At 47.8% G+C, this 10381-nt stretch overlaps 1 protein-coding gene across 3 annotated transcripts; it reads right to left on the minus strand.

The window, feature by feature from the left end:
- Window positions 1-1857: 1857 nt before the first annotated feature.
- On the minus strand, window positions 1858-10264 carry JOSD1 (Josephin domain containing 1). Of its 3 annotated transcripts, none has more exons than XM_027653895.1 (5): window positions 10247-10264; window positions 8456-9278; window positions 3747-3875; window positions 3435-3629; window positions 1858-2052 (listed from the first exon to the last, which is right to left on the minus strand). In XM_027653895.1, exons 2-5 carry the CDS (start codon window positions 8638-8640, stop codon window positions 1953-1955), a joined length of 609 nt encoding a protein of 202 aa, XP_027509696.1. In that variant the 5' UTR covers window positions 8641-9278; window positions 10247-10264; the 3' UTR covers window positions 1858-1952. The 3 variants fall into 3 exon arrangements, with proteins under 3 accessions (XP_027509696.1, XP_027509688.1, XP_027509681.1); XM_027653887.1 differs by lacking the exon at window positions 10247-10264 and adding an exon at window positions 9640-9710; XM_027653880.1 differs by lacking the exon at window positions 10247-10264 and having other exon boundaries at window positions 8456-9434.
- Window positions 10265-10381: the final 117 nt, after the last annotated feature.

Here is a 10381-nt window from a genome sequence, read left to right on the forward strand (position 1 = left end):
AAGGAGAGGAAAGTAGCCCCAAAGTATTTTAAAACATCTTTGCATATTGTGCACTGTCCATTGGCTTGCAGTTTCCATCCAAACGGTTTTTCTCCAAAGTGCAACTTCAATCAGCATAGAAAACGTTGCTGTTGAGATATATTTTTACCCCTCTTGAAGAAATGGCTTCAAGTCAGGAGCAGAATGCCTGCAGGCTGCACATCCTGCCTGGAAAGTGTTTAAAAACTCTGCCAGCTGGTATTGGTCATTGGAATGTGTTACGAAATACGACTTTTTAAAACGTAAGAGCCGTTTGCCCTTGACTGTGGGAGGCTGTGCTCAAAGGACTGCAAAACAGTGCTTGCCAGATGTCCAGGGGGCAGTGAACACCATCATCCCGTCCTCATGGCCTCTCTGTTGGGAAGGTGCCATTTTGGTGGTCTTTCAGCTTCGAGCACCCACTCATGCATTTGCAGAGCTCTGAAGAGAAAAATAACTGAGGAAAGATTGTTACAAGCCCTCCTTTCACCAGCTTAAACATGAGTAATGAGACTTTCCCACACGATGGAGCAGGATCCTTCGAGCTCCATCAGGTAACAGAGGCTGCTGTTCAACTCAGACATGTAAAGAGGGAAGCAAACAGCAGCTCAGCCAGGAAGTGCTAAACAGAATGAAGTCTGTTCCAAATTCAGCATTACCACCTCCTGCCATGGAAGGCATGGCTGAGCTACAGCTCATCTGGGTGGCTGGGAACAGCCGGTAGGGATTCTGCTTAGGGTCTCCATGTCTAGTCACTCTTCCCCACAGAAGGCAGGAAAAAGCAATTCACCCATTAATGGAATGTTTGTCGGCCAACACTAAAGGGGAGATTGGTTCAACTACCAAGTCAGGGTGCCTCTAATGCCTGAAAGTTCTGGTGGACCCTCTCAGCTCCCACGCCAGTAGCTACTAACTATGAAAGGGCAAACCTGACTGTTACGAAGGCTTCCCTCCTCAGCTCATTTTTATTTTGTAACTTGACCCGTTTCTGGGATGTTTCACATGACATTCCTGACTGCAGACTAGGCTTCTGAAGAGGGAAATAAAAGGGAATGAAATTTCTCTCAAAACCTCTTCAGCTTTATTCCTCTCTCCAAGCAGCCTCTAAACTGGGTGACCATGCAGAAAACCAAAATAGGTGTTAAAAAATAAAACAAAATAATCCCCCCCCCCACACCACAGCACGAAGAAACCCAAGCAGACTATGGCCTCTCTCCAGTCCAGAAACCTGATACTCCTCAGCTTGTGCTTGCTGTTTCCATGTCACTTTAGCCAGCCACACACTGCCAAAGAACCGCTCACCACACACATAAATCCCTGGAGACACTGGGGAAGAATCCTCTAGCTACCCGAAGAATTTCTTGGAAGATGACACTGTTCTTATTATTGTTTCCTAATTTCTGGCACAAACCAGCCCTAAGAAGCAGAGGGTCGTGCTGAGCACCGTACCATTCCTAGTGTTTTGAGTGTCCTGAGAGATCCTTAGGAATTGCAAATGTCTTCATGGTGACTTGTTTTGGAGGGAGAGAGTGTGAAGAGGTGGCAGCATGCTCGGCCCCTGCTCCTCCCTGGCAAGCCCTGGACAGGGCAGGGTCCCACCATACACGGCCTTGAGCCACGTGGGGAAAGGGAGGCCGGAGGTTCCCAGGCACCCTCGCCCCCAGCCCAGTTTTAAAGAGCACGATGCCTTCCCACCGGCCAAAGGGCACGCAGCTCAACCAGTTTCCAGTTTCCTCCACTCTGGCCTCAATTCTTCCCCACCCACCACCCCCAACGTCCTGCGCCATTGCCCTATTGCACCAAGGAAGGAAGAGAAGAGCCTAACAAAGGAAATTCCAGACAGGAAGAGTAGGGGCATCCATTATCCAGGTTTTAGGACATCAGGAGTTTGGTAAAGGGGAAGAGCTGTAGTTGGAGGACAGAGTCGGTCCAGATCACACGTCAGCTCTCCAGGTCTGATGTGCTTCCACCTCCTCTGGCACCACCAGTAGGAGTTCACAGTTCTTTCCTCTCAGCTGGTGTTTCAAAAATTTCCTATCGTAAAGAGAAACAGAAATAAGTGCTACCGAATGTAGAACTCTGTCATCTTTTACAACAACTAAATGCAGCTAACTATGTAGATGTGACAATAAATGGGAGAAACACACCCTGCCCAAAGTCTTTAGTTATTTTACAACAGAAAAAAACCCTCAAACAAATATTAAACTTCTCCCAATAGATTCAACACAGCTCTGTCCAGAAAACTATCTCTGAATCAGACAGACATTATCTTAACCTCAGAAGAGAGAAGTCTATATAGATGTCACTTTCCAAGGTAGCAAAAATAGAATTAAAACCAAGTTCAATTTCTTCAGATTTCCAAGATCAAGAATCCCACTGTAATTTAAAATAATTCCAACAAATCTGGGAACACTTGCAGAAAAAAAACAGCCCATCATTAAGATGTCCTTATCACAGGTCACAGCACCTGGTCATTTGACATAGTTCTTTAGCCCCTTTCTGCCCCTCAGCTTTTTCTAATACCAAACTTGGATTACTTGCAATAAATCTGAAAGTCAAATCAGTGTTTTCTCTGATACCTTTTGTTCCAGATTTCCAAAACTCCCAACACAGAAAGCCCATGTTTACTGCTGAAGAACAATACACACAGGATAAAATCCACCAGAACCTCTGCACCGTAGTTCCATAAAAACACTCCAGTGGTGCTTTATCCCAGAAATTCACAGAAGGCTGACATTCCCTTTACCAAGACTTCAATGGCATGGTCAGCTCTGCAAATACTGCTGATGTGCAATCCCTACCTCATCACGAGTCTAGTCAAGACAGCAAGGCCGCTAGTAGGATTCACAACATGATGGAATGGAAACTAAACAACAACCAAGAGCAGGTGAGACTTTAAAAAGCATTTACAGCAACTATCTCATGTTAAGATTAAAGAGGGAAGAGGAGCCAAGTCAGTGCTTACATAGGAAAGTGATTTCTAACAAACAGCTTTCACTGCTGTCAGGGATAAGGCTGCACTTTTAGTCTGGAAAGCCTTTTATTGGGAACATACAGGCTGTTACTAAAGAGGCAAAGACTGCTGAGACTCTCACATTCAAGGAGGGAGCAGGGCACAGCACATCTTGTTGCAGGGGTCACCCACTAATACCAGACTTGGCCTCTGCCTTTACCACTAATGACAGAGCCAGACACATTAAGAGGCCAAGTCAGGCTCTCCTGAGCTCACAGAGATTGCTGCTGCTGAAAGCATTTCCCTAGCTCTCTCCAAACGGGGCATAAATCCAAGTGGAGGCACAAGAACTTTATTACTTTCAAATATTTACTATTGAAGGTCAACCATACACGTTTCAATCACTAACTGTTTAAGGACACATTTCTCACCTCCAACAGGGAAAGATTTGAGGAAATCCTACCTGAGCTCACTTTCACCTCCAATCCACTCGGGCACCTTGAGCTTGGAGTCGAGGTTGTAGTAAGTGCCTCCCACCTCCCGGACGCAGATCCAGTGCTGTCGCTTGAGGGGGAGCTTCAAGGGGCCCCAGCAAAGGCTGGAGGGCAGATTCATGATGAAGCCCATCACGTTAGACAGGGCAATGGCGTTAACATCCCTGAAAGAGTGCAGAGAACAAGACGGCAGTAAGATTATGTTCTGGTGCTTTCGGTTCAATCTCTTCCTCATATTTACAAACAGCAGCCACCTCCAGAATTACACAAGTTGTCAGTACCTGCGCTTGTCCCACCAAACCGCCTCGTAGCCTTTGGTCTGAAGGGCTGCCATGATCACGTTCACATCATAGTTCCCATTTCCCAGCATGCTCTTCTTGTGGGGGGTCACCATGGTGTTGGGAGACAGCCTGCAAACAGAACAGGGGACTGCTCTAGCAGGCGTTTGCTGAACCTGTATTCTACAGCCACAAAGGGCTACTTGCTGTAGAACCTGAAGGCCATTTTCGGGGGTTTTGTGTTTAAACACAAACTATTCCATTCCCCCTTTTCATTCATCAAAGGGGCTGAGGGGACAAAGTAATGCATTAAGAACAATTTTGGTGTACAAAACCTCCAAAGGTCCTACCTTTGATGCAAAAAGAGACCACAAAGCTTTCCCCCCCACACACCCTTGAACCGGTACTTTTTGAAGGATGCTTCAATTATGATTTTTCCTCAATTCACAGTTGGAGTGAATGCCAGTTTGCCATTTAGGACAATGGCTATTACAATTTCAAGAGTTCAACAGTCAACACTGGTCTTGAAGACTGGATGAGAAAAAGAGGCAGGGGAAGCTGGATGCAGAAAAGGTTGTTCTCCCCACCCTCTCACTGGTAAATGAAAGAAGTATTCAGACACAAAGCTGTGAAAACATTTGCAGCTGGGAGCTCTCTAAAGCACTGCTTCTGCTAGATGGTAAAAAATATCTGTTGCTGTAGGTAACTAAACAGATAATCCTGTTGTGAACAAATCACTTCAGCTTTGACCTATAAGCTTGCTTAGACATCACTTCCATTACTACAGCATCTGAAAACACAGAACCACACTCTATTGTGTTCATCTAATCATAGAATATCCTGAGTTGGAAGGGATCAAGTCCAATTCCTGGCCCTCACAGGACAGCCCCAAGAATCACACCATGTGCTTGAGAGCATTTTCCAAACGCTTCTTGAACTCTGTCAGCCTTGGTGCTGTGACCACTTCCCTAGGGAGCCTGTTTCAGTGCCCAATCACCCTCTGAGTGAAGAACCTTTTCCTAATATCCAACCTAAACCTCCCCTGACACAACTTCAGGTCATTCACTTGGGTCCTGTCACTGGTCACCAAAAAGGAGAGATCAGTGCCTGTCTCTCCACTTCCCCTTGTGAGGAAGATGTGGACTGCTACGAGGTTACATGCAAAAATAGAAGATGGCCTTTCCACAGCTTCAGATAATGGATGTGAGACACAAAACATGGAGATATGTGGCAAAAACCCCTGTTATCCACTTTTATTGTTTTATGCTTTCCCCCCGCCCAAGAAATTTTGTAAGGCAGGAAAATGATGATGGAATATATTATGATGAAGATGACAGCTGGAAAACCAAGCACAGGGGAAACTGGGAGCAGAGAACAGCAAGGTCATGCAATGCCAATCTAAAGAAAGTCAAGCCTGAGATCAGTTCTGTTGTAATAAGTTGCTCTTTTGATTGGTAAGGACTTCCTTAGTTCTGCTGGTGCAAGGTTCAGATTTCATATCATCCAAACGCCCACATTTCACCTGCCTCTCCCTCCTGTCAACTCCATCCCCCAAAACTCCTAATGCTCCTGCACGTTTTTTGCTTGGCCTTTAGCACTGCACATTCTGCAGGCATATTTCATCCAGTGAAAATCCCTCAGCCCTTCTGCATTCCTGCCCTGACAGCATAAGGCATTCAACAAGAAGAAAGCAGTGGTTTGAGTAGGGAGTTTCACACCAACCAAGGTCTGAAGACAGGTAGCTTTTGGCTTCAGCTGTGTTTTCCTGCACTGGAGCAGACTGCAGCAGAACAGCATTCTCCCCACGGGAGGGTGGGGAGAACTTGACTATAGAATGGAGAAGAGTCCACAACACCATGGCAAGAGGAAAAGCTGTTAATATCCACAACGGGGCATTTCCGAGTAAGGCAATGACATTTTCAGAGAGTCACGGTTTCCAGTCTCAAAGCTCTGCTGTATTTACTGGTCACAGAGATGCAACTGCAGCTTGTCACAGCTCTTCCAGCATCTCCATAAAGCAAGATCACTTGGCTACAACTAATTCCTCAAAATCATTGCTTCATCCTAATTCACAAGCACCAGCGAGCTAGGAAAGCCTCACAACCAAGAAAGCCCTCTGGGTTACAGAAGCACCCTCTCCTTGTGCCGTACTCCAGATACAAGTTTGAGAGCTGAAAGAACACACTGATCTTTGTTCCTTCACGTGACTTGCAGAGCTCCAGAAACGAGACTAAGAGACCAGCACAGGTGACAGCCTCAAAGAAGTGGCACCTGTGACCAAACCTGCACCAAGAATTGCCTCAATGTCGCTATCCACGCACACTCTTAAGTGGGGTCCACAATCATCAACTGAAGGATTCTACTAGATAAGGAATTAAGTTGCCTCCCCAAAGTTGTTTTTTAGTTCTTTTAGTTGTTTTTTTTTTTGGCAGGGGAAGGGGTTGTTTGGGGTTTTTTTGTTCGGTGTTTTTTTTTTATCTAGACACTGAGCTGAGAAAGACTGACAAAGCTGGACAGAAATCCAGGTAATCTCAGTCAGAAACTTTCATCAACATATTGTCTTAACACAAGGGGCTCCAAGATTGCTGTATGCAGCTGTCCTTCCCAATCAGGTCTCAATACACAGACTCCAGTGAAGTGATTTTGTTTGTATCTCCACGCAACACTTGGAACAGGCAATCTTAATTCCTGCAACAAAAGCCAGAAGAACATCAAAAAGGTATTAAAGAAAAGGGAAGGACTACAAAATCAGAGGGGTACCTGGAACAAGTTCTGGCATACTCTTGAGATGATAATCATCAAGACTGGCCTTTCACAATAGGATGCAGCAAAAGGGAAGCTAATCATTAAGCGATGCGGTTCAATCATTCTCCAAGGGATGTGGTAAAAGCTACAGAAAGCTTAAGTTTACTTGTGATTTCATTACCTCGTCAACACTGGGTTTAAAAATCATACCACAACATTTTTGTAGCTTGTTAAAAATATTCATCAGTCCTTTATCAACATACAGAATATGATAAGACACAAAAAAGACAAGTGATATATAAAAGGCAACTAAATCCACGCTTTTTAAAGGCAAATCAAAGAGCTGCACACAAGTAGTAACCCAACAGAAATGGAAAGGCAGTGGTAATTCTTACACACAGCTCATCCATTTCCAAGAGGAATTTCCATGTATACCTCCATATTACCATAGGGCTGAATCAATCTATCTTCATCTGAATATTAGGATGGAACACCACCAGGTTGGACTCAAAAACAAACTCTCCCTTCAATGGCAAGAGGTCTAGCAAGATTAACATCCCATCTCTTTTTGAGAGGTTTCATGCTGTACACTAATTCCGTCTCACCAAGCCCAACAAAAGCCAACTAATTAGATCATCACACTCCTTCTACCACATGAACTGCCTTTGTTTGCTTCAGGCCAAGAGCAATCCAGCTGTGATTAAGATTCTGACAATTGCTGCTCTAGAACAAAACCACAGTGTCTTTACACTGGACAAAGAGTGCCTCCAGCCTGCCATGGACCAGCAGGAGTTTCATCTACAACACTATTGCAAATAGCATTTCAATCTGATATCTGCTACTGTCCATTACCACACCTCTTTTGCCAAAGACAGGCATGAGTCAAGCACCAGTTCCGTAAATCTGCCAGTTTTCAGGAGAGCAGTGACAGAGGTGCACAGCTCCCTGCTCACCAGCACAGGGCACCCCGACTGCCTTGTCCCACAATAACTACGTAACCACTGCCCTGACGTGGGATTTCCTACCTGTCACAAACACAAGATGCTGTCAACTGCTGAGCATAACCTACGTGACTTACAGCATCTGCAGGCTGAGCATCAAAGGAGACCTCTTTTCCTACATGATCACTTAGCTCCACCAATGACAGAGCACCAGAATTTTTAAAGGCACAAACAGGACAGTTTCCACAAAGCATCAAAACAGCGTAAAATAAACACTGAGCAAAGCATGAGCTATTGCACGGGCTACGTTAATAATTTACATTCATCCTTGTAAAACTCAAAACCACTTTAATTATCAGAATTAATTATTGGAATTATTATTATATTAACCACTTTAATTATCGGAAGCTGTTGGGAAACATTTAGCGACGCCACAGAAAAAAGGGGTCCAGCTACTGAAATTAAATCAGGGTCTTGCTGCATGGAAAAAAACCTGACATACTATTTGAAGACCTTCACTGAACCACTCAAATAAGGAGTCACTCATTTTGCAAAGCTGCTAATTTCCAAAAATCTTAGAAGTGTTGTGATACTGAGTGAGTTTTTATGATGACCCATTTGCCATTCCTGCTGCCTTCATTCTCCCAAGGCAATCCCCAAATGTGTTATTATCATCAAGATAATACATACAAGTCAGGGGCAAAAACATGGAAGATGGACAGAAGAGGCATTAAGGTGGGTAGGGAAGAAGACAGCAGTCCACCCTCATGACAGCATCTGCAATAAAGCCCTTGGACCCAAAACTGGCAGCCAGAGTAGGTTAAGAAACAAGTAAAAAGAGAAAGAATTTCTGCATGGAGGAAGAAAAAAAAAGACAGGATGTAAAATAAGAAGATACATTCATCTCGAAGCAGTGGCATAGTCTGAACCCCTCCTTTTCTTTACATTTACCCAAATAAGACCAGAAAATTCCTCCAATCAACAGAGGACAAGGGGTAGTTACCACCAGTACAGAGAGTATCCTACCTCTGGAAAATCTCCTGCAGGGTTTCCCTGGTGAAGGCATTGCTGTCCTGGAAGACATTGTTGAGGGCATGGAGGGCACACAGCTCCCTGCGCTGCTTCTCATGGTAAATGTGCAGTGGTGGTGGCTGGGGTGGCTCTGGCGATTCTGATTTGGTCTTGTCACCTTTCCATGGCACACAACTCATTTTCTCGATGGGTGGATGTGGAGTAGTTGGTGAGAAATGAAGGAGGCTGAAGTTTCTGCCTCCACAGTCACAACAGCAGCTCACTGCCCCTTTCTTTGGTGGGCTAGTGCTGCTTCCAGCTCACAAACCCTCCTCTTGTGCTTCAGTTTATTCAGTAATTCCCTCTGACAGCTGGTTTTAAAAACCACATGAAGATCTGCAGCATATTTTTCCTCCCTCCTCCCATACCCCATAAAATACTTCCCCTCCCCTTCACAGAAAACAAAAAAAGGAAAAAAAAAAAAAAAAGTCAAAATATACGATTCCCCTTAGCGTCTAGGTACCAGCTGGAATTTATCACATCGCTCCTTTTCTTCCATCTCCTTTGGTCTACAGTGACAGTAAAAGGGTACCCAGAGCAGGTAAGAAGGAGAAGCCCACCCCAAAGTGCCAAAGTGGTGACGATAAAGCCAGCGCCTGGTGCTGCCTATGGGGGCACAGCGTGGTTAAGCACTTATCAGCTGCATTCCTCCATTCCTTTGGGAACGAATGAATCCTGGCAGGAAGATGCCAACAGCTCGGGAAAAGAAACCGCTTCTTGCTAGGCCACGAGAAGCCCAAGTCCAGGCTGCGGGGAAGGCGATTCCTCACAGGTCACCCTGCGCTCCGACAAAGGGAAGTCTCCGTTAGCAACGGGAGGAGGCGGCACAAAGCCCGTGGGAGGGAGGGGAGCACAGGCGGGACCAGCCCCACGGCCTGCCCCGCACCTTCCCACCTCGGCCCTCCCCACCCTGCGCCCTCACAACCGCAACCACAACAACAACAACAACAACCCGGACGGCGGTCGCTTCCCGCTGCCGAGGCCCAGCGAGCACCGCAGCCCACCGCGCTGAGGAGAAGCCCCCGCCTGAACCCCCCCAGTCCCTCGGGGCTCGCGGCCGGGCCGAGGCGCCCCCCCTTCCCTTCGGGAGGGCCCCTCCGGGCCGGGCCGGGCCGGTACCGCCGCCACCGCCTCCTCACCGCCCGCTCGGCCCCTCGGGCCGCCCCCACCGGCGCACGCGCGCGCCGAACCGCGCTCACGCCGCTCTCGCGCACGCACACGCGCGCGGAACCCGCCCCCGCCCACCGCACGCGGCCACGGCCGCGCGCAGGCGCGGTCCCACCCCTTCTGACGTCAGCGCCGAAACGAGCCGGGACGGCGCTGAGAGCGGTTTCACCGCCAGGTGAACAAACAAAACCCAGTCCTCCCCCGGTTTCGCTCTGTGCCGCGGGCTGAAGCTTGCGGGGGTAGAGGAGTGGACGTGCGACCAGGAGGAGGACCAGAACGGACGGCTTTCCCTGCCGCTCTGCAGGGGTCACCTGCCGGCCCACAGAGCCCCTCAGCCAGAGAGGTTTCCTCCTTGGCGCTGGCGTCCTGGCTGCCGGCGGGCACCACAGGCGGTCTGAACACCGTGGGCTCGCATGGCATGGAGGCCTTCTGCCAGGAGCCCGGGGCGGAGGGGCTCTTTTCCCACGCCGGGGGCTGTGGCGGAACGCCGGCCCAGGACAGCCGGTCCCGCGGGCTGGAGAGACACCCAGCGCGCCCTCCCCGTGCCATTGGCTCACAAAACTGTCAGTGAAAAATCACCTCTTTCTCATTGGCTAGCCCGAGAGAAAGCCCACCCACTGGGGCGGGCTCTGTGGCAGCCTCTTAGTCCCGCCCCGTTGCTCGAGTCTCTGTATCCGATTGGCTGTCGGGGTTGTTTGTCACGAAACTTAGCCC

The sequence above is a fragment of the Corapipo altera genome, unplaced genomic scaffold, assembly GCF_003945725.1.
Source record: "Corapipo altera isolate COAL_440 unplaced genomic scaffold, ASM394572v1 1, whole genome shotgun sequence".
NCBI classification, from domain to species: domain Eukaryota; kingdom Metazoa; phylum Chordata; class Aves; order Passeriformes; family Pipridae; genus Corapipo; species Corapipo altera.